General features: G+C 41.8%; 2 protein-coding genes across 20 annotated transcripts in view; one reads left to right on the forward strand and one right to left on the reverse strand.

Moving 5' to 3' along the window:
• The window catches only part of Trim37 (tripartite motif-containing 37), a 132160-nt gene that overhangs the window by 90353 nt on the left and 17132 nt on the right, over window positions 1–24675 (forward strand). For 7 of the 15 annotated variants that reach the window (NM_001108288.2, XM_006247104.5, XM_039086375.2 and 4 more), the window contains 2 exons: window positions 8572–8682; window positions 10310–10388. In NM_001108288.2, the coding sequence (NP_001101758.1) occupies window positions 8572–8682; window positions 10310–10388 (190 nt within the window). Of the gene's footprint in view, window positions 1–8571; window positions 8708–10309; window positions 11562–24675 lie in introns of those variants that run through there. The other 8 variants (XR_594795.4, XR_010055210.1, XR_010055209.1 and 5 more) reach the window with 3 other exon arrangements.
• The window catches only part of Ppm1e (protein phosphatase, Mg2+/Mn2+ dependent, 1E), a 135797-nt gene continuing 129003 nt past the window's right edge, over window positions 17882–24675 (reverse strand). For 3 of the 5 annotated variants that reach the window (XM_039086379.2, XM_039086380.2, XM_063269400.1), the window contains one exon: window positions 17882–22866. In XM_039086379.2, the coding sequence (XP_038942307.1) occupies window positions 21815–22866 (1052 nt within the window). In that variant the 3' untranslated portion in view covers window positions 17882–21814. The other 2 variants (NM_198773.1, XM_039086381.2) reach the window with 2 other exon arrangements.

Here is a 24675-nt window from a genome sequence, read left to right on the forward strand (position 1 = left end):
AAAACAAGAACAACTTTCAAAGACATTTTGTTTTCTCCCAGTGTTACTTTCCACTTCATTTGAATTTCAGTCATTGCTGAATTATTTTTCTTAGCACACATTGAGATGCTAGCATATGCTGTTCTGTAGAAGAGCTCGTGGCTGGTGGCAGTTTTAGGTTTCTTCTTCTAATACATGGGGTGGTGAGTTGTTCATATCATATGTACATGTGTCAAGGGACAAACTTGTGTATTGTCTTTCTTTTCTATTTCTCTGTTAAAAAAAAAAAAAAGACCACGGTTACTTATAAACAAGGAGTTGTGTTGTATTTTTGGTTCCTGGGGATCAGAATCTATAATAGCAAATCAGAGGCATGGCGGCAGGAACAGCTGAGAGCTCACACCTTGATCTTGAAAGCAAGAGACAAAGAGCCTACTGGGAATGGCACTTCTGAAACTTCAAATCTCACCCCGAGTGACATTCCTCCTCCAACAAATCCACATATCCTGATCCTTCCCAAACAGTTGTACCAACTGAGAATCAGATATTCAGACAGACAAGCCTACAGGGCCATTCCCATTCCAATCACCACAGGAATTCTCAAGAAGACTGTCTTCTGGTCCCACATGGCACAAGTACACCCAAAGTTAAATTTAAAAGTATTTTTAAAGGAAATATTCCTACTACTGATCTTTTGGGGACGGATTTTTGGTAATTAGCTACTTCCAAATATTTGTGCACATACTGATAATAAGTTATAGGGACGCGAAATCTCACAGTATGTGTTAGAATAACAAACTTTCTTTCTTAATCATTCGTAACTTTTTCTAGTTGGCCTGATGTACAATTTGAGGTTGTGTGGACACCTGGTTTGGAGGCGCCTCTGCCTTGGCGCTTGCCACCCTGGACTCTGTTATTACTGTAGGACGGCTGGTGTCCTCTGCTGCCTAGGGTGCTGAGCAGTGTCCCCAGTGCTCTACACTGCTGGGCACCATAGCTACTGCCCTACCCCTTACAGTTCACGGTGTGTCTGCACATTACAAAATGTTCCCTCGGAGACAAAGATCATCCCCATTGAAAGACCACTCATGGGGTTGGGGATTTAGCTCAGCGGTAGAGCGCTTGCAAGGCCCTGGGTTCGGTCCCCAGCTCCGAAAAAAAGAAAAAAAAAAAAGAAAGACCACTCACTGGTCCATATAATAATCTGACCAGGGTAACAGTCCTTGTGATACAAGTGCATGGTGGGCTACAGGTACTAGGTATGCTGTGTATGTGTGGTAGGAGGAGAGGGACAGGGAGGGCCATTAAGTACAGATTAGATATTGAAGACATCGGTAAATAGCCTTTGGTAATATTGGGTGATACATACTCTGATAGAGTATATAAGAATTAAAAGTATACCATCAAAAGAGTTGATATTTACTATGTTCTTGCTATGTTATTCTCAGAATTATTCTTTATAGTCATTAACTTTTTTTTTCCTGACTTACAAACAAGTGATCTAAGACTTAGAAATACAACTTAATTTCACCGAAAGGCACAGAAATAGTCATTATAAGGGTTAGAATTTGATCCCAGAGTCAGTGCTTAGAGTTTTCATCTCTGTATACTTTGGTTGTAGTCTATCCTTGAAAAATTCTTATGAAAGCATGAGTAGAAGTTAGTCAGGTGATTTGCCAGTAAGTCTGAGGCCAGAGTTGAAGAGGGAGTCAGATCATGAGGAACTTTCTTATCTGTCTCTACCAGAATCTGGCCTTTATCCTTTAAATGGGATTTAAATCAGGAGTAGCCTCATAAATAGAATTGTGATTTTTAGGTTTCTACTGTGGCTACAGTTTGGAGAATCACTGTTAGACTTGGAATGGGATTTGGAGCTGGGAACATGAAGCCTCTTAAGACACAAGTATTAAATAACGGAAGTGAATGATGACTTGCACTTCATTCTTGATTTCTAGACAGGATTTTACTTTATAGCCATACTGACTAAATCTTCCTGCCTTAGCCTCCCAAGTACTGGAACTACAGATGGGATTGACTCTCTGTTCCTCAGTTAAACCTATTTGGAGCTTTGCTGTAGCACACGCTTTTAATCCTAGCACTCAGGAGGCAGAGGTAGGCGGACCTCTTTGAGTTCAAGGCCAGTTGATCCTACAGATCGTTTCAGGACAGCCAGAGCTATACAAAGATACCTTGTATTGAAAAGCAAAAAGCAACAACAACGACAACAAAAACAATAAAAACTATTTGAAAACACCTTCACAGATACAACTCTTATCCAGTAAGTCAACAGTGAGGATTAATCATCATGGGCCAGAGTGAAGTCACTTAGTAAGAGGGCTTACCTAACACAAAGCTCTGGGTTCGATTCCTAGCATTGCATATAGTGAGTCGGCCTGCAATCCCAGTGTTGGGAAGATGGAGGGAGGGAGATTAGAAATTTAGTGTCATCCTTTAATTTACCACATAGCAAGTTCAAAGCCATTTTAGGTTACATGAAACCTTGTCTCAAAAGAAGAAAAAAGATGAATAATATTGAAGGGATTTGACAATATTTAAAGTAAATTGAGGTCTAGAGAGATGGCTCTGTGGGTAAAAGAACTTGCCACAAGAAATCCTGACAACCTGAGTTGATTCCCCAGAGCCTAGGTAAAGAACTAGCTGTGGTAATGTGCACCCATGGTCACAGGCTGGTCCTCCTAGAATATGCAGGGAGACAGAAGGAACGAGAGATCCTGCTTCAAAAACAAGGGTGAGGCTAGCAAGAAGGCTCAGTAGACAGTGGCAAACCTGATTACGAAGTTCAAAGCCCAGGACTCATGGTAGGAGGAAACAAATACCTGCAAATACCTGTATATTGTCCTCTGACTTTTGCATGTACACTGGTTTGCTGTACACACATATGCACCCCCACATACTAAAAGTGTGGTATAAAAAATTTTAAAACCCAAGGTTTAAAGAACTAATTCCCAAAAGCTGCCCTCTGACACAGATACATGCTCACAATAATAAATAAGAACAACAAAATAAAGTAAGACAAAATTGACAGCCAGATTGGGAGTCAGAAGCAAGGAAATCATAAGTTTGATTTTTGTCTGGGTACATAGCTATTTGCAAGTCAGCCTGTGGTGCATGTGTAAGACCATGTCTCAATACAACAAAACCAGTTTTTAACAAAGGAATTGACAACTATCCTAGGCAAGAACGTTTGCTTAGTCGCATTTAGGGTCTGCACTGCATGTTCCAAACTTTTCAAAGCATGCCATTCCTCTGGTAGGTGGTAAGTGTTCTTCAGCAACAGGCTTTTCCTTTCTTATAAGAAGTGTTGTAATATAAAGCACCAAGAACTCAACCAGAAAGGTTGCTGTGAGGCGTCTCTCCCAGGATAGGTAATAAAGAAGGTAGCTGGCTGAGGAGGGTGAGGGGAGCACAGTAACCACTTGGTGTTCCAGCCTTCACTTACACTTGTGACTGTTAAACCCGTTGCCCACCGAAGCCAGTGCTTAGGAAGCCTTAGTTTGCAGTGTAAGACTTAGCTGAGTAGGTCTGAAATCCCATGTTTTTAAGACCAAAAATCAAGTTTAAAGGGGCATGGGAAGTTCTTATTTGTGTCAAACGGAGGAACTGTTATATCATGTCCTTGAGGAAGAGGATGTCTGAAGACACTTTAAGGCCTCATTTCTCTTTCTAGCTGGGAGTTTGGAAGTACTAAAGTCATGGGGGTTTTGTTTTCTGTTTCTGTTTTTAGGTTTGGGTTTTTTATATAATCTTGTTGTCACACTAGAAGTCAGTCCTCCTGTCAAAGTCTCCCAGTGCTGGCGTTGTAGGTATCTGTCAGCATGCCTGGCTCCCAGTAGTCTCTTACTTGCTCTCCAGTATCAGTGAAGTGTAATTGGTTTTTTTCTTAGACATGGTGGTTGTAAAATGAACCCATTCATTTCTAACTGGAAAGAATTGGGACAACCTTCTATTAGTCTTCTTTTTAATGATTTTATACTGGCAGCCTAGGTTAACAACATCAACAACACACACACACACCATTGATAAGCCATACAATCCTGTAACTGAAGACTGAACTCTGCTAAAGCTATACAGATCTCTCATTTAGTCCAGGATACTCATAATACCCATTCCAGGGGAAAGCCTTGCTACAGCTATCTAAAATATTGCTCATATTAGCTAACAGTAAGTTATACAACCTGCGATGGCTGTTGCTGATCACATTTAGGGTAATCAGGGTGAGCTATCCAAAAATAAAATGAAAAATCAAGCAGCTGAGTTAGAGTGATGAAAGTAGCACTCTTGTTTAGACGTCTTAAGTGAGACATGCCTAAGTGTGGCAGGGCAGTTTCAGAGTTGGAAAACTTAACTGTTCAATGTGGGTATGTCTCTATATTTCTTTGTTACATGTAGCCTAGGCTAGCCTCGGACTTGAACTTGTGATTTTCCTGACTTTACCACCAAAGAACAGGGATTATAGACATGAGTCGATTGTATGCCTTGTTTATGCTGTGTTCAGACTGGAACCATCAGTTCAGCCGAGCAGCTCCATCCCAGCAGCTGCCTTTCACTCCCCATTTTGAGACAGATTCTCACTGTGAATAACCCAGGATAGCTGTGAATACAGCAATTCTCCTTCCTGAGCCTCTTGATGCTGGAATTGTAGGTGTGAACCTCTACGTCTGTCTTACAGGTGTCTGTCTGTCTGTCTTCCTTTTCCTTTTCCTTTTCCTTTTCCCTTCCCTTCCCTTTCCCTTTCCTTTCCTTCCCTTCCCTTCCCCTTTTCTTCCCTTTCCCTTTCCTTCCCTTCCCCTCCCTTTCCCTTTCCTTTCTTTCTTGCTATGTCATCTCAAAGAACTAGATTTTTTTTGGCTTTTTTGAAAGTGACAAGATAGTTGCTTCAGTTGCAAACTTGGTAAGAACCCTGAATCACATCCTGAGAATTCATGAGGAAGGTTGTTTAATTTTATGTATCTCTAGCAAAAAGGAAGTCCTTTCTCAGGGCCAACAACAACTTCCTAGCTTCGTCTTGTATCATTTATTCGTGGACAAGGAAAATGGGCAAAGTCCATTAATTTGGTCCCACTCTGAGTACACAGCTTATCAGGGAAGGCAAGATTCTTAGACAATGTTAAGAGTCCTTTAGAACAGTGGTTCTCAACTATGGGTCTCAGCCCCCACCGAGTTGCATATCAGATATTTACATTACAATTCATAACAGTAAAATTATAGTTATAAAGTAGCAACGAAAATAATCTTGTGATTGGGGGTCACCACAGCGTGGGGAACTGTGTTAAAGGCCTGCAGTATTAGGAATGTTGGGAACCACTGACTTAGGAGGCAGGAAGAAGGGCAGGTGTAAATTATTAGTACATTAAAAATCAGTCACCTGCTTCTTCTCCATGTGAATTTCCAAGCATCTGAGTTCATTACAGGATTGTATCTCCACAGCCAGCTTCAGCTGGTGGACATTGATACATCTCCAGAGTTTGTTCTAGGTTACAGGTTTTTTTCTCACTGTAGAATTTCTGAAATACCACATAGTTAATAGTGTTTTATACTCGCCATTGATGAGGAAATAGTACTAAAGGTCAGCTGATTGGCTGCAGTTGGAGTATCAGCCTGGCTTTGTTTGCAGGAACAGTTCCATGAAGGGCCACAAGGTGGGAGTGGTGTTTCACAGATGGGGCTGGGTTTTGTTTTGTAAAACAATATATTCTAGCTGGCCTTTGTGGCTCATGCCTGTAATCCTAGGACTTGGGGAGTTGAAGCAGTAGGATTACCTCAGTTTGAGGGCAGACAGTAGTACAGAATGAGACTGTTAAATACAAAAAAGAAGAGAAAGGATTGCTTGCATATTTTCCTCTTTTGAACAAGTATTTTTTTCAAAATACTTCCAACAGCTTCCATGTGTTTTTAATGAAAAGTGGAGACATTTCAGAATGTCCAGGTCTAGCTTTGTATTCTGAATACTGAAGAAAGAAATATTACCTGGATGCTTGGAAATATACAGATCCTTTTGTTTTGTTTTGATAAAAGACTTTTAAATTTGAAGTTCTCTTGCTTTGGGTAAATTGTTAGCACTGTTTGTATTAAAGCACACGTTTTTGAGACCCCTACTTCCCCAAGAATTGTTGCGATCTGTCCTGGAAACTTCCTTAGAATTCTTTGACAGTGATTATTTGTAACAAATTTTAAAGTCCTTGTTAGAAAATTCCATTGTCTGTGTCACCATGGAATTGATTATTGATATTCTTTCTGGGTTCTGGAACATTCATAGTGAACATTTTAAATGATCCCATGAGACCTGAGTTGGCTGATTCAACATTTGACTTCAGCAATATCCTACTCTGATTTAGTTTTCAGAGTCCTTAAGTAGCTAGGCCATGGATTTTGTACAGAGTTTACTGCTGTTTAGTGAGAACCTACCCTCAGAGAGGATGTCTACATTTGCTTTATTTAAATAGTAGTAGCTCTTGAACAGGTCTTATGGTAATTTCCTGAGATCTGAACCTCAGGTTTAAATCCCAAATGCACTGGCTGCACATAGAGACAAGTACTAGTATGCATGCTTGGTGTGTACAGGCCTCTGGGAATATTGCTGACCTAAGTATGGCAGTTAGACCTTAGTTTAAATGCCAAAGGAAGACATTTTTGTTCTTTCCATCAAGCCTACCGTAAACATAAAATTCTTTGCTGTTTGTATTGTCTGTGACGTGCCAATGGTTTCTGTGTGCAAGTCAGAGGAATTAACCTAGGAGTCTACCTGAGGACTTGGTTCCTTCCTTCATCCCCTGCAGGCCCTCCTTACTCTTTTCTTCTACCTTTGCACAGACTTTTTTCTTATACTACACACACTCATTCTTTAAAAAGTACAAACCACACACTTAAGATCTGGAGGAGTAGAGCTAGAACTGACCTGAATGTGTCCTCCCTGAAGATTAGCTCTCTTACAGCACCAGAGTGAGCTATGTAGGGAAAAATGAAGTTGATAGCCCTACCCAGATGTGACACCTCCAAATCATAACAATGACCAGAACGGCAGGATATCTCAAAAGGTACAGTAGCTGCACTTAATATTCCAGGGGTAGCCATCAGCCATTGAATTGGACTTAAGGCTCTCTTAATAGGGGGAAATTCATGCTTGGGACTGTAAATCCAGCCAACATATGTGACTGGTAAGGCTAGGGACCCTGGATGTCCTACATCCACTTCCCTGATGTAGTACAGTTCTAACTGCATTCTAAATACCTAGTCTTCTACCCTCAGATAAATGTAGCTCTTACTACCCATACCTCAGGAAGGAAGTGTCTTCCTGCTGCAGACAGAACCATCACTAGTCAGAAGGAAACAGTAGACTATGTGACCCTAATTAATAATGTCTGTAGTACAAACTGAAGGCCTGAGGAACATACAGAGGCGGAAGGGGTAGAACGATTTTAAGAGCCAGAGATTCAGGCTGTCTGTTGTGATATAGTGTACTCCATATATGATAGAGAAACTAACACTGTGGAACACTATTCAGCTTTTAAAAACAGTTAAAATCACATCATCTTCATGGCATAGGTTGAAGAGTCTTGTCTCATTACATAAATAGGCACAAAATTTTAAAAGAACACATGTTGTCACTTACATACAGAAATTAAAAAGTTGAGTTGAAGTGAAAAGTGAAACAGTGGCTGCCTATGCCTGGGAAAGGGTCAGGTGAGTGTGGAGAGTGGAGGGAGACAGTGCCTGGGCAGACAGACAGACAGCACAGACAACACCGTACAGTGTTCTAAAGCTCAGTAGGATGACTGCTTGACTCTGATTAATAGAATATTTTACAACAGCTAGTAAAGTGTAATTGAATGTTCTCAACACAGACTGATATACACCTAAGGTGGTAGATAAGTCAACAACATTCTGATCTTTATATATTATAAATGTATTAAAGTGATAACACTACACTCTGTACAGTTACTACGTATTAATGAAAAATGGATGCACTGAGTATCTAAAGTCAAAATTAGTTTTATATACCAATATTAAACAGGAGACCCAAATAGATTCGAAACCAATTTACTGCTAGAATTGTTGGAATTTTCTATTATATATGCCTGTATTTATGGATATTTCCGGCTATATACTATTCGTTCAAAAGAATACTTGTTTTTTGGGGGTCTTTTTTGTTGTTGTTGTTTTGTTTTTAGAACATGCTAAGAAGTTTTTAGTGTGGAAATTTTTTTTTCTCACTGTTCTATCTACACAAAACTTTGAAGGATTGTGATACTCAGTTCTAGTTGAAGAGCAGAGTAAAAGTGCTGCTTCTCACGGGCTGCAGAGAGTTGACACCTGTGTGGCTGCTGCCTTCTTGTGTGTGTTGGACTGTATCAGTGTAAAGTAAGGAAGAGTCCCAGCTCAGTACATGAGGGCGCTCACAGAACCCTGGATTCTTTTTTTTTTTTTTTTTTTTTTTTTTTGGTTCTTTTTTTCAGAGCTGGGGACCGAACCCAGGGCCTTGCGCTTCCTAGGTAAGCACTCTACCACTGAGCTACATCCCCAACCCCAGAACCCTGGATTCTTATCACACCTTCTCCCCTTCCTTCCTGCCAGGAATGAGTAGTGACAGCGACATTGAATGTGACACTGAGAACGAGGAGCAGGAAGAGCACACCAGCATGGGTGCCTTCAACGATCCGTTCCTGGCCCAGCCTCCGGATGAAGGTGCAGATGTAGTCGTTTTACACAGGTTCATAAAAGCTTTGCTGCTGCTGCCCTTTCTGCCTCTGCTGCGGCTTCTGCTCACTCTGCTCTGCTGCTTTTATTTCTTTTTAAAAAGTTACTGTCATTTGTGAGAGAACATTCTGTGGTAAATGGTGTGGTAAGTACCAAGAAAGTAGTCAGGTGACATTTGCCGCTTAGCCGCCTGAGTTCTGCTTCCTGCGAGGAAAAGCCTGCAGCCCGTGGCCGAGGGTACTTCAGAGCAGAGAGTTCCTCAGACAGTGGGCGGCTGTCACACTGAACTGTTCACTCTGCACCTGAGCGGAGTCTCATGTGTTTGGAGGTTTTAGTTTTCGTTTTATATTTTTCCTTCTCTCATCAGAATTTTTCTGTTATCTGCCATACTAGAACCTGTAAAACCCTTTTATTTTTTTAAGCACACATAGAAATCCTGGAATCCATTGTTTTGTTTGTTTTTGATTTGGTTTGTTTTTGTTTTTGTTTTTAATCCCCTCCAGAAAGAATTCATAGTGAAGAAAACTAAATAAGAGAAATTGTTACTATTTTCCCCTTTTTTAAAAAAAAGTATTTGTGCCGAGAGTACATGACTTTAAGCTCAGCATTCATGAGGAAAAGGCAGGGAAATCTCTTGAGTTTCAGGTCAGCCTGGTCTTCAGAGCTAATTCCAGTGTAGCCAGGGACCCAGAGATCCAGTCTTTAAAAACAAATGTGTATGTGAGGTTGTGCACGTTAGTGAAGGTATGAAAACCAGAAGACAACTTTTGGGGGAACAGTTCTCTCCCTCCACTTTTTTTGTGCACCCTTTCTTGTTTCTGCCACTGTATTCCATACTCCAGACTAGGTATGTGGCCTTGAGATTCTGGGTGACTCCAATGTCTTTGCCCCCATCTTACCACAGGAATGCTGGGATTACAGATGTGTTCTATCCAATCCATTTTTACAGATTTAACTAATGTCAGGGTTACCGAATGAGAGTCTGTACCACGGAGCCACCTCCCTGGCCCTTCTGTCTTTACGACAGCTCAGTTTGCTGTGATGCGGTGTCTGTTGTGCTTTGAGGTGACTGCTACAGTACAGACTGAATGGAAACAGATACAGTGTAGTGGGAAGTACACTGTGAGGGCCAGGCTTCTGCTGGGCTTCCCTGTTCTAAGCTCTAGTTCTTGTCTCAGTCCAGCAACAAGTCTCTGGTGCTGTGCGTGTCCTGAGGCACCTTTAGTCATCCCTCTGCCTCTAAGGAAGCATCCGACTTGGAGGCACCTTATTTTGTGTGCTGGTAGGATGTGTGGTGATGACTGTATGGCCGTCCTGTTGCATGAGGAATAGCTGTGTCCACAGACTCTGAGGCTGGGGAGCACTGCCGTCTTCCTTCCTAGAGCAGTGTCTGAGGAGGCGTGGCTGTGGCTTTCCCCTTCTAATTGTGGGTGTCTGTACATGTTTACTTTTCTCCTGGCTTACATACAACTATCATAAATTCTCTGAAGACAGGCTTGTTTCCCACCTAGTACATCTTTATCAGTCAGTACAACATTTGGTAAGGTCATGTAAAGACTGGGCAAAGAACACAAATGCTTTATGACATGTGCTTTTCTTTCAATTTTTTTCTTAGATTCGCATTCCAGTTTTCCTGATGGTGAACAAATAGACCCTGAAAATCTCCACTTCAACACCGATGAAGGCAGTGGAAGGTAATTGCCAGACACGAGAGCCGAGCTACAAGCTACCTGGTCCCTGAAATTTGTTGGAAGTTGGTGCTCAAATTTGTCAGCAGTCAGATAATCATACTTATTTAGTCTCCCTCCCTCCCTCCCTCCTCCCCGCCCCCCTCGTCATGTCTACATGAAATAGCAATTCTGAAACTATTAGAAGGCACACAACTCCAGCAGGATGCAGTAGTATATGGGGAGAAGATTAAGGCAGGGGAGTTCTTTCTAATGTAATGAACTGACAGTATAGTACTCAGTTTATTTAGCAAATTAGTATATTAACAAAGGCAGCTTGTCTCCCATACCAGAAGGCCAGCTAAGTGCCAGAAAGTACCTGGAGGCATTGTGTGCTCTGATCTCGTTCAGCACTGGTGCTTCTCTGGCTTTGGCTGGCACACGGTGTAGATGGCCATAGTTTAGTTTCTCTTTAGGTTGTGATTTCGTTAGGGCTTGTATAATAGTGAACAGGAAAATTGCTTATAAACAGATTTTGCTCAGTGGACACTTTTCCTAAGTAACCGTAGCAATGTTAGACAGAATCCTTTCTTTTAAATATGATGATAGACCAAATTTTGTTTTTCTCACTTGTTCAAGTGTTGGCATACTGATTAATGGCACGCACCTTCTTTCAGTCATGTGATCTTTACAGGTATCATTTAAAACGAGTTAAGTCATTGTGGATTGGGTCTATGCATGGTCACTTGGACACATGTAAGATCACTTAAAGTTGTTATCTTTTCTGCTTTCTGACACATAACCGTGGTGCAACAAATATTTCCGAACAATATCTTTCCATTGGTTGGACATTGATTTCATTGAGTGCATTTAAAGATTTAGGCATCTACGTGAAGCTGTGTGCAAGGCTTTCTCTCATATTCCCCGTCAGCACAAACCCCAATGATTGCCAGGTTTTACCAGTGTGCTCCTGCTTCTGTGTTTGAGCTGTTGTACGTTTGTGAAAGTTACACTTAAAGTTGGCCAAGAGACTGTTGAAGAAACATGGGTGTACCTACATGAGAGCACTTCTCTCGCCTGCTTGTACTTAGTGACCCTCGTCTACGTCCCATGGCTGATGTCTTGCTGGGTGCTGTGACTCAGAGTTGACTGTTCTCTGAACAGCTTGCACTTTTTGTAAATAAAATTAACTTGAGAAAATTTGCCTCTGCAGTTTATTGAAAGTGGGATCAGAAGTGCCCCTCCCCCTTTAAAGTTATTGCTGTGGCTGTTTGGCAGTATAGGGAAGGACATTTTGTTAAGGGTTGGGCTTCTAGTTCTTCCTTTTAAAAAACCAAAGATTTCTTCATAAATGATAGAAATAGAATATATGGACAGAATAATTCTTACCCTAATCCCTAGCCATCCTATATACTAAAATGTCCAAGTAGGTGGTGTTTTACTTTTAGTATTGTGATTCTTCTGGGAAAAGAGCTCAAAGCCCTTGCATGCTGGGCAAGCATGTTACTCCTGAGCTGAAGCTGTCCAGCAACATGCTCTCTGGCCACCTTGGCTGTGCTTGAAAGCAGGTAGGGAGAAGGGCAGAGGTGTGACAGTAGACTCTCGCTGTTTGCTTGCTGTGCGCGCTTACACTTTGTATTAGATTCTTCCCTAAAAATCGGTCCTTCCTACCTCACTTTAAAACAACAAAACCTTTTTCTCTTTTATTGATACAGCTTTTATTAGTTTTTCTGTTGCACCTTTCTCAGCATACCATGTGTTTTGTGTGCATGTGTGTACACATGTACATGATAGAGGTCAGAGGTCCTGGGAAGACATCCACTTTAATTTTACTTGAAATTTTTCTTAAATACCTACTTATTTATCTTAGGAGTTTTACAGTTTTTCTTTATGTGTCTGTGCATTTGGGTGTCTGAGGCCACAGCTGCCAGTGATGGCGAAGGTGCAGGGAATCCCACTCTGAACGCCTCTGAAGAGCTGTGAGAACCAAGCCAATCACAAAACGTGTGTAGCCCTGCCCTGCCTTTTCTTTTCTTTTCTTTCTTTTTGACAGGGTAGCCCTAGCTGGGCTAGAACTCTCTTTGTAGCCTTTTCATCTCAGGGGCTGGGGTTAAAGGCGTGTGTGTGAGCATATTGTTCTTTAATGATTCTGACAGCTAGATTCATTTAGTTCTTCAGTAACCTTTGAGATAGACAAGTTGTGTATTGTTCCCACTTGGCAATTTGGAGAGACTGTGCTGCTCTAAGGTTGGACACCACGCTTTTTCAGTTCATGATTAACCAAACACCAATGAAAAGCTGACCAATTGTCCTGTTTTGCTGTTTTATTTTGAGATAATTTTAGATTTCTAAGAGTTAGGAAAATTGTGAGAATTCCCATCTAGCCTTGGCCCAGCTTCTGTGTAAGTGCCATATGTACCCACATCACAGCAATGACCATGTCGTGAATCTTGTTTGCAGTACGGCTGTTTAAAGGCAGGGTGCCTTGTCATAGATGATGTGGATGACCTTGAATTTTTCAGCCCTCAACTCAGGAATGCTGGGATTTAGGCCTGTGCCACCATCCCTAACAAGGGCTGGAGTTTGAACCAGGGCTGTGCATGCTACCAACGGAGCTGCACCCTCAGCTTCATGTTCGTCTCCCCCTTTATAATTTACTTGGCTTTGAGATCATCTCACTTTGTAGCTCTGTCTGGTTTGAAATTTTCTGTGTAGACTAAGCTAAGCTCAGGTGTCTAGTTCATAGAGGTCTGCCTGCTCTGCCTCCCAAATTCTGGGATTAAAAGCATGTATGTCTTCTTACTACATTTTTATATTTTAATCAAAGGATGCTCCAAGCTCACCTTGTATTTTCCCAACCATAATGAGAGAGTATATCTCTATCTGGCCTGGAATTTACTGTGTAGACCAGGTTGGCCTTGACCTCACATAGATCTACCCAATTTTGCCTTCTAAGTAGTGAGATGAAGGGTGTCAGAGTACTCAACTAAGCTATGATTCAAGTTTTTGAGGAACTTGTATTGGAAAATCATGTTAGAAACAAACGTGAGGTGTGTGCCTACTGTTACTATACTATCATATTTCTCTCAGCCAGTGGGTGAGTACACATATAAACTTTGTTTTCAGACCATCTTAACATACCCTGCACTGTTCTGGAAACTGGAATCCTCCTGCCTCACTCAGCGTCCTGAATACTAGGATTATGGACGTGTGCCTCCATACCCAGCTAAAATGGTTTCTCTGTTTTGTTGTTATTTTGTTTTCTAGAGAGGAACTGTGGGCAGATACCTATGGCAGGCCAGCCCCACAGGGCTAATTGTAGGCTTTGCTCTGTTTATAAATACCAACCTTGTGATCCTGGATCATTGACTGCGGTAGATATACGTAGTCATTTAACTAGAACACACTAATTTTTTCTTTTCTTTTTTTTCTAGACAAGAGTTTTCTCTAAATAGCTCTGGCTGTCCTGGAATTAGTTCTGTAGACCAGGCTGGCTTGAACTCAGACCCTCCTGCTTCTGCCTGAGTACTGGGATTAATGGCGTTTTCTTTCTTTCTAACACCAAGTACTTTATTATTTCTGACCTGTATCCTTGTGACTAACAAACAACCTTGAGTATCACTTTTGTGTATGTGTTTGACCTTGAGTATCACTTGTGTGTGTGTTTGAGATGGAGTTTACATACTGCCCAGACTGGTTCACATGTCCTCCTTCCCTCAGCCTCCTAGGTACCTGGACACCACTGTTCTTTACTGTTCTGTGTCCTTTTATTTCTCCTTTTCATAGCCCTTAGACATGGACTCACAGAGTCATGGAGTAAGAACAATTACGTGTATCCATCTTGTATGCTTGCTTGCTTCGCCAAGTAGTTTATTCTTCTAGTTGTTCCACTGTAATCCATTTACCCACTTAAAGAATTTGGGTCATTTCCAGTCGGCATGATTTGATAAGACTTTTATATGAGCTGCGTTCATTTTGAAGGGGATTGAATGTCTATGAGAAGTCATCAGCTGTGTAGTATAGACTTGGCTGTTCTGACGCATGCGTTGGGAAGTAGCCTCTAAATCCTTGGTCTCCTACATGACAGGAATTGTTTATAGTTGGAAGCTGGTAGTTTATTCAAACAAGATGCCTCAGGATGGGGCTGGTAACACCAAAAAAGCCAACAGTGTAATGTATTAGGGTTCTAAATCATCTGATACCAGGCAGCTGATGGAATTCCACTCAAAAAATGGGTTCTGGAAGCCTGAAGGATGGTGCCCACTTGGTGGCACTGTGCCACTGTATATCAGTGTGCCAAGGAAGGTCACCTGGCACAGTAAAGGTCAGGATACATCACATCTGGGACTTTCATTCTCCCCTTTAGCTGGTTCATAATTATGTCCTTTGTTCAGAATGCAACTTCTCTGAGTTCTGTACAGTATTCTAGTGAGTTGCAAACGTCAGGTTTAATGGTGGAAACCCCCACACTTGGAGTCAGCTGGTCAAGTGTAGAAGAAGAGTGACCTGAACTCTGACCTTGAAGATGGTCTTTGAAGCCGGTTCATTTTACAGCTGTGCCCTAAACCTCTGTCTGAGCTAATGTTCGGGAAGGTGGTGTCAGTTCATTGTACTGAGTCATGTATAACTGTATACGGAACTGTAAAAAGCAGACAAAGTTCTGTATTTTCTATCAGTAACATCAGATTCCACTTGGGTCCCAGAAACACTAAAATAGTTAGTGTTAGAGTTTGTGCTGTTTTTTAGTTGTGTTTCCATACGCTTGTTTTTTCATTATCTCTTTAGCTAGAAAGGAAAGTAATGGGTTTCACTGACATTTTTGTACTCAGTGCCCGGTTTCCCCGCACCCGTCCCTCCTTGCTGGTTCCCTCCTGCTTTCGCAGGGCATACATTGCTATTGCTCTTTTAATCTTTTCTTCTCTTCTCCCTTTTCTACTTTGGTGTGTTTTTCTGTATGTTCATGGAATGTATTTACATGTGTGTGTAAGTTTAAACCTAGATTCCACACATGGCAGAAAACACACTTGTCTTTCCTAGTCTGGTCCATTTCATTGTTCTGCAGTTCCATCCGCCTTCCTGCTAATGTCATCATTCCACTTTTTTAGAGTCAGTACAATTCTATGTATTGATGCTATATGTTTTTTTTTTTTTTTTTAACTGTTCACCTGTTGATGGCTCTAGGCTGGGCCCATATCCTATTGTGAGTAGCGTTGGGGGATAGGAGAGCGTAGATATGGGTATGTCCCAGTGGTAAGGGCTAGTACAGCCGGTGGTATTTCTGGGTCATGTGGTAGTTTTTATGGGCCCTCTATGCCAATCCATAGTGGTTACACCAATTCACATCCCATGGTGATACAAGTTTCTGCCATTCTGATTAGATGTGGTGCTTGGTGATCTTAAGTTCCAATAGAAACACATTGTATTCCTGATTGGGATTACAGTGTCGGAGCAGTGTCTCCTTTGACCGAGAATGAGTAGCATCCTTCGTGCCACACCTCAGAGACCAAAATGATGTGCTGGATTGAACCCAGGGTCTTCCTTGTGTCAGGCAAACACCTCGTCCACCGAGTGATACTCCCAGATGCTCTCTCATGCTTTTGTCACTTGGCTGTCCTTTTGCTGGGAACACCAGTACTTGGGGCTGGGTACAGTTGGGTAGGTCTAGATTGGGAAAGGATCCAATCACTTTACTGTTCACACTTTACTTTCTACCTTGCAGTTATAGGCCTGGTGACATTTCTGTCCCTTCTGAGGGTTAAGGTTTTCTTTCCTGTTTTCTTCTGTCAACTCCAGGGACTACTCCCTGTGTGAGGAACCACAGTCTGTCTGTCTATCATTTCTGGTCTTTCTTTCCCTAGGCTGCTGTGTCTCTTCTGTATATAGTTAGAACCCTTCCTTGTCTTTGTTGGAAATTTGTAAAGAAAAGCCTGCAAGAGTCCCTGACTGATTCTTCAGTGTCCAGAGGCTGCTGGACATCGTCTCCTTTCCCATGCTTTGCTCAAGTGCTCTTTCTAGTGGCTGCTCACAAGTGCTAGATGGAGTAGCAAGCCTGTCTCATGGCTCCTTCCTGACCTTAGGCTGCTTGATTTCTCTTCAATTTCATCTTTTCAGTGGGCGTGGGAAGTCAGTTAATCTAGCCTTTTCCAGTGAGAGGAAGAAGTGCTTGGTTAAATCTACATCTTAGACGATGAAAATACTGGTGTTTGTAAAGGCGTAAAGTATACACTTGGTTAAAATAGTGGGTCTTCGTGTTTTAAGAGCAGATCTTACTTTATAACCACTTAAACTGGTTCTCACTTGAAAAAAGGACTCCAAATGTTTATCATTCTTGACAGCTTTCCACACTTTTCCCCCTTTTCTAAAAAGATGAGAAAAACCTGACAGAACCCGTGTGCCAGGACACATCTTACCTGGAGATCGTGTAGTAGAGCATCACCCTACAGCTAAGCTGAGAGGAACACTAGAGCCACCTGCTAACGGAGGAACTCTGTTACTGAACAGTAGTCAATGAGTTTGTAGGTTTAGAAAAGAAACTAATTTGTTTGAAATTCAAATAAAAGTTCAAGTTTATTCTGAGGTCAAGCAAAAATTGGCTCGTAAAGTCTTAGTTCCAGTAATTGTTAGACCTAATGTTCACTTAGAATAGTTAGAATATTGTTACTTCAGAAAGACATCCGTGTCTTTAAGTATCAAGTTTTAGGGTTTTCAAACAACAGTTTCCTTCGAATATACCATCCTTTCAGAACCTTATATAAACAACTTACAGTGAGGACTGCATGACCAAGAAATTTGGAGTTCAACATTGTAACTGAAATAAGGTTTGATGGTAAAGCAGTCGCAGCATGTTACCAGATCCATCCCTTAAAACCAGTGGTTCTCAACCTTCCTGATGCCGCGACCCTCTAACACAGTTCCTCCTCATGTGGTAACCCCCAGCCATAAAATTATTTCCATCACTACTCTGTAACTGTAATTTTGCTGCTGTTATTGTGTAAGCGTCTGTTTTCTGATGGTCTTTGGAGGCACCCTGCCCTGCAGTTGGCTTCACTTCTCTCCAGAAAGACCCAGAGCCAGCACACACTGGATCAGTGATGTGAAGGGAAAGCTTGAACAGTTGGGTGCAGAGATCTAAGATCTGAGAAATCACCCATAGCCTAGGGTGGTTCCACCTTTCCTACTGCTCTTCTCTCTGCTCCCTTTCCTTACCCCAGTTAAACCAGTGAGCAGGAAGCACAAGGAACACAAACGCCTGCCTCTGCCCTGCCGCCGTCCTGTCACCCCCCCACCCCCGGGTGTGAGTGCTGTATTTTGGTGGGTGGGTGCTAATAGTTAAAGCAGCACTTAGAAGGTTTGCAGTTGATAAGGTATAAGAAACTACCCTTTCCAGTGGTAGCATGTGCCCTCAATTCCAGCACTGTAGAGGCAGAGGCTGGTGGAGGGGGGCATGTTTGAAACTCAAAGACCTGCCTAGTTTGTGCACTGTGATTCAGCTTTCCTTTAAGAATAAGACAAATAACCGGTGGTTTTTAATTGCTGAGTTTTATTAAGATATTGGCAAAATTTCAACATACTCCTTACCTGAATAAACATTTTTAATAAGTAAAGTATGAAGGATCACTTATGATTACAACTCAACTCAAAAGTGATCTGTAGAGTGGGTTTGTAAATCGTTACGCCACTCACTTCACTCCAGAGAGTTCTTTGCAGAGAAATGTCATGAACAAGAGAAAGCTTGTCTCTCACCAAAGAGCACCTAGAGAGATTACAATGATGTATCTGCATTATCTCAGACGTCAGAGTTTTAAAGCACTTTCTTTTCAAGAGTGACTGCTGCGCCAGTGTGCAATCCCCTGCCCTCCTTCAATTTCTAATCAGTATAATCAATAGTTCTGAACAGTTAAAATGCTGCTGGGGATGCAACAGCAGGGGTTTCCTTCAGTCAGTACACTTTGGCTGGATGTTATAATACTGACAGTATCATTTGTTTTGTAGAAACGACCATCTTTCATAGATAAAAATAGAAGAGTGTTGGGGTTTTGGTTTTCGTCCTGGTTATAAAAGGTAAAAACAAATCTTTTAGTAACTTAGGATCCAAAGAAAATTTCTCCAAACAAAGGTTTGAACAAAACTGTAGTATCCTCTTTTGTAGCCTTAGGTGAAAAGGCTCATTGAACAAATTAAGTTTAAAAATTAAAATCATTTAGACCTGTTCTCACAAAACCTCAGGAAACCTTTGATGGGGAAGACGTAGTTGAAGCACAGCAATTTACTTGTCCGCAACACTGAGCTGCATCATGCATCATTCCATCTGCCCTGCGGATGGTGCACGTCTTACTGCACAGTGTTCTAGCAGTGGAGTGTGGTGGTCATGGAAATGAAATGACGCTGCTGTACCACTGTGAATGTGGTCAGGACTAACTTAGCGTTGACTACTAACATTGTCCTCTGAAATGATGTTACTTTCAAGGCGCCTTCTGTTAAATTAATACAACATGGACTTTAATTGTATTACTTCAAGGACAATGGATGGCACTTATAGGTAAAGAAAGGTATATACATGTTTTTCTGTCTGACCTCTGTTGTACAGACATAAATAGAACTAATAGCCCCAATATTTGGTGCTGTAATGTTGCCATTCTCAGTTATCTTCCCAATATACATGTCTAAAAAAATGAAGAAAAAAAAAAACCTTTGAAATTAGGGACTGATGCCCTTTGAGACTCACAGTGAATGTACAAGGAGTAGTAACCTCGGTTGGTGACTTGAAGTCTACTTTCCTATCAGATACTACACTTTCTTGTTTATATTTGTTTTGCTATTTCCTACTTTAACAAAACTGTTATAGCAAGCAAACAGGTTGATGCAGATCGTGTTAATTGAAAAGGTGATGCTGCCACTCCTTAAGGACCGAGTGTAGAGCTCTCACCACCACTAAACTGCACGATGAAGTGGAGGTACAAAACACAGAATTCACAGACTATACCTCAGCATTTACAGTAATATATATTGTATAGATACTTTTATATCTAATGTTTGTACAGTCACCAGATACACCATCATTAAATATAAGTTACAGAAATGTATAGATACCATTAGTTAGAGGGTTACTTATTGCTTACATTAGCAAGCAGCAAAGAAGGGCAGAGATTTGAACTGAAGGGAACTACTTCCTATCACCAGTGGCGGTAAGGGTTAACACTGCATTTCACAAAGCACTGCTTCTTGTCTGGTTTTTAGAACCAACAGCAGCGTTTATCAGGCCAATAACCACTACTTTAATATCATAGAATGTTAAAGGACTTACCTTACAAATGGTACCTAACTACCTTATAAATACGCACATTGTGAACAAATGAAGTTATTTTCTACAATATTGGTTTATTAACTTGACCACACTAGAAATACTTTTCTCTATTTTCTAGAGAGCGAATGATATGAGAAATGGAGTTTTAACACTGCTGTGTAGTCAGACCTACAAAATCCAGACCTTTCAAAATGGGTCTGTTTGTCCCAGTTTCATCCACCCAGTTTTTTTTACCCCACTGATAAAAAGCCTGTATCACCCCAAAATGTTTCTTCTTTTCTCCTCATCCTGATCAAAATCACTGCCAGCAAATAATGACCGCAGATGTCCTTAGACTTTGGGACCTGAGTGTACACACCTGTGTTCTGCAGCCCCCTCCTCCTGTCTCCTTAGAAGTGTCCCTGTGCCTCATGGGTGTCAACAAGATCTGGGCTTCAAAAAGACAACGGCCATGAGCGAGGGCCACGTGTGGGCAGAGCAGGAGAGAGGTGATGGAAGTTTACACTGCTGAGGTGGAGCCTTGGTATCCTCTTCACCTGAGCGGTTAACAGTGACTGTGGGGGAGGGGAAGGTGACGCCAAGGTCAACAGAAAACATACCGAGAATCTCCACTTACTCTCAAATTTTGAAAAATAAAAGCTATAGATTAACAGTGTGATTATTGCTAAAGAGAAGCCGGGTTTTGGTCTCTTAACAAGTTGATGTACCTGTGGTATATTAGTCACTTATGTCTTGAAATTTGGGGACCTTAGTCTTGTGTGGGTCTGGAGAGTGCCTCGTGAATTGCTGTTACATAGAACATGATTACATAGGAGCCGTGCCTGCACTGTGAGCAATGGCTCTAGCAGCTACTCCTGCCTCTTGGCGACACTGGCCCAGCGTCGGGGGTGGGGAACATGAGGATGTGGACCCATGGCTGAGAGAAACCAGGCTGCCTCACTGAACAAACATGATCCTGTACTTGCTGGGTTTCTGCTTTGAAACTTTGAAATGGCAGGAAGTAGTTGATTTAGAACTATAAGCTATAACTTAAGTATTGAAATGAGAAGCACATGACCTGTCACTGTGGTCTGAAGCAAGTAGCTGGACTCTGGCTCGTCTTGCAGTTACAACTAAACAGCCCTGGCTCCCAGTAATCTGCATTCTCCTTTGCACTTGGCCTCTGGGTTCACACTCAGCTTCCTTCATACCAATTACTTCATTCCCTTGGGGAAAACAATTTTAGAGAAGTTAAAACTATCATTTTTTTTTTCATTCTTCAAACTACATGTTATATTATAGTAATATATGCCTTTGCTGTCTGTAAACATAAAAAAGCAGAAAATATAGAAATGTTATTTTCACAGCTCTTTTTAAATGGCATGAGTCTTATAGCATACCTGACATCATCTCTGCTAAACCACTTTTATTCCTGAGATGAAGGTACTGTGAAAAACATTAGCATCCTAGGTTACAGCCAGCTGGCGGTGGTCTCCTAAAATGAAGAGTAACAGAATCCCACCAAAAGCACCACAACAGGTTATAAAACGCTCAAATAACTAAAACCTTACGATGTATTTTAATTAGAAATGTTCATAGTTGCCTTCCTCTTTCTATGAAAAATGAATTCTCTCACATATACTGCCTCCCGAGTCTGAGAGTAGGACACTTTGGTACTGGTTACTGCATCTTTCATCAGCAGTTAGGACCCGTGTGGCTTTTAGTCTTTCACCTACCCAAGCAATTGGGAGGAGATGCTCCATAGTCCCCAAGTTCTTGAGGGACATTTCCCAACAAAAATTAATTCTGCATTGTTTCCTTTAGATTAGGCACATCAGACCAGATAGTTGCGATTTCTATACCATATATTCTGACTGGAATAACTTTCAAGCTTCCACTAGTGACGTGAAGGGATGGTGGAGAGGGGCTGTATGTAGGTGTGGAGACACATCACAGGGACCAGTTGAATAATTTTTCTAGTGAAACCGCCAATACTTTTGATTAGATTGAAAACGCTATTTTGAGTTTCCTAAAGATCTATGTACATTTGAGGGTTGAGCCATCCGTGGATTCATAATGAAGCACATGTACGTTAAAAATGTCTACCTTGTTTCTACTCTGATAGTTATATTTTTGAGAGAACTAGCTAGCCTACATTGAAGAAAAAGTCTTAAATTTTATAGTCCCAGGGAAGGTCTGGGCATGAAATATTATTACGCTTTCTGATCGCCATGTTTCCACTATATCCTTCCCAACTATTTTCCCTCCATGGCAAAGAACTTCTTAACATCTTGTTTCTCTTCCCACTTCGAGTAAGTGAGGAGAGGCTAATGCCTATTTTTCGAGAAGACTCTTGAGCAGAAAAAAATGAATAAAACTTTGGATTAAACCTGAATCCACGCTGCCTTTTGGAGTAGTGGTGGCGTAAATGATACAATCTAGACGCTCTTTTCCCCGGGGATTTGAACTGTTCATTTTCCAACCCAGAATAGACAGGGGACAAGTTCTCCATTCTGCATATCTGTTGCCCTGTTGAACCCAAATTAAAAGAAACCAGAAGCTCTCCAGCACCACTCCGTTCAGGCTGTGATGGCGTGACTGAGCTCTCCTCCATTATTAGCTCATTAACATATGCTTTCTTTGGTGCACCAGGACCAATCATCTCAACTGGTGGCAAAAATTGGGTACTGTGAGGTTTGCTTGTTTCTATTTGTGTGAGATCTAAGTAGTCTGGATCTTCCAGCACGTTGATTTGGGGCCCTGGGCTCAGGCTAGTTCTATCAGTGAATGAATCCACACGCCCCTCATAGCCTAGATCGGCTGGTGCTGAGCACTGGTGCTGTGGCCAAGGGCGTTTGCACTCTCCATGATTCTCCTTATCATCCCCACCATCTTCTTGCCCTCCTTGAAAAGAGTTCTCTGTCCAATCTGATTCCTCACTAACATTTACAGCTTTGTTCATGTCCCTCAGGAATACCACAATAACAGTGATGTTATCACTTGACCCCGCATCACGAGCTGATGCTACTAATTTGTGGGCAACCATGCTGCTGTCTCCATTATTCTCTTTCAAGTGGTCAGACACAACCTTCACTGCCTCATCAGGGTTCACGGTATCATAGAAGCCATCACAGGCCAGAATGAGGTAGTCTTCAGTCCCATCCAGAACAGTGGAGGCAGAATCTGCATCTCCACAGATATATGGCTTGTGTTCAGCATCTCCTGTGGAAGTAGAAGGGAAGGGCCTTAGAAGGCAGGTTGTGGCTCACCTAAGTCAATACTGTGATTAACTTAACGGGAAACTTTTATTTAAAAATCGTAAGTGAAAACTTGAGTTCTATGTTACTTGGCTGTTGTTATATGTGCTAGTTGCAAGCCTCAGTTCCTCCTCCACTTTATATTCTCAAAAGTGTACTTCTGGCTACCGTTCTGGTTTTGCTGATGAAAGCAACAGTCACATCAGATCTAAATTTGCTGCTGTACTGAAAACATCAGTCACACATAGGGAGCTCTTAGTTCAGTTATTTGTTTGGTTCATTTACAACTTGAGAATATTGGGTGGGGGACCCAAATTCTCCCTGTTTTCCTCATTAATTCCCTGTCATTTTTTTTTTTAAAGACAGTGATAAGTAGGTTCACTGAGTTACAAGAGATTTAAATACCAAGTTTCAAAGACTGGAGACATGGTTCAGCAGTTGGCAGCACTGGCTGCCTTTTCAAAGGAGCCAGGTTCAAATCCCAGCACTCACATGGTAGTTCACAGCTGTCTGTCATTTCAGTCCCAGGGGATCTGAAACCCTTACACAGACATACATGGAGGCAGAACACCACTGTAAAAAAACAGAGAGAGAGAGAGAGAGAGAGAGAGAGAGAGAGAGAGAGAGAGAGAGAGAGAAGAGAAGAGAAGAGAAGAGAAGAGAAGAGAAGAGAAGAGAAGAGAAGAGAAGAAGGAAGACAGACAGACAAAACCGAGTGTGATTTCCCTAAAGCCAAGGAAGCGTGTGGGCGTGTACATAGTCCCGCAGGTGGAGCTAGGTCTATATTAGGCTGCTTGGTTTCTGGTCCACTTGGCTTCTCTTTGATGCTTTGTTTAATGTCTTCTAATGTCTGGAGAACAGGCAGAAAACCCACAGTGAGTGTCTTCATGACTTCACATGACCCACCTGCGTTGCTCTTGTTCACCCTGACCCCATGCACTCGCTAACAACATAAGCAGACACAAGGCAGTGCTAGGTGGGTAATGTCCAACAGCCTTGAGCCCACAGGTTTTTCTCACTGCTGGGATCACCCATCTTCTAGTGCGTTCAGAACTTAAAAATGCAGACACTACCAGATCCTGCATTGTTTTCCTGTAGACGTGTGCTTGGAAAAGGGCCAGCTGTTGTATTTAGCCACCAAACATGTGATGTAGTGCCCTATAGCCTAGTGTTGAGGTCAGCACTGGGATCAGCCTGCTTAGCTCCAAATCCTAGCTCTCTCACTTGTATCTGCTATAAGTTCCCTAAGATTTCTTTCGAGCATGTCAGGCTCAGAAGAGTTCAATAGGAACCCCCTGTGGCTAAAAACTGTGTAGGCCACATGCCGTCTCCAGCATGTGGAGTACCTAGATACCAGGAAGATGAATATTTACTAAATACCTATTTAGGTTAACACATCTCTAAAGATGAAGCAGAGGGCCTTTCGGTCCTATATGTTCACAACTTCACCTCCTAACTAATCCCCTATCCTCCCCAATGTGGATTTTTTGTTTGTTTTGGGTTTTTTGTTTGTTTGTTTTTGAGCCAAGGTCATCTCATTTACATAGGCCAGGCTGGCCTCTCACTTGCTTTGCAGCCAAGACAATGCCTGATCCCCTTGCTTCTGCCTCCCTGCTGCTGGAATCCTAAGTGTGCACTACCCCTCTCACCGGCTCATAGCGTCCGAAGCCAGAGTCCCCCACCAGTTCACTTGATTTCATCTCTCTATTTTACCTGATTGAAGTAGTTTCTGAAATCTACTTCTAAAAATAAATGTGATCTGAGTCACACTGTT

Source organism: Rattus norvegicus, chromosome 10 (genome assembly GCF_036323735.1).
Source record: "Rattus norvegicus strain BN/NHsdMcwi chromosome 10, GRCr8, whole genome shotgun sequence".
Classification (NCBI taxonomy): Eukaryota; Metazoa; Chordata; class Mammalia; order Rodentia; family Muridae; genus Rattus; species Rattus norvegicus.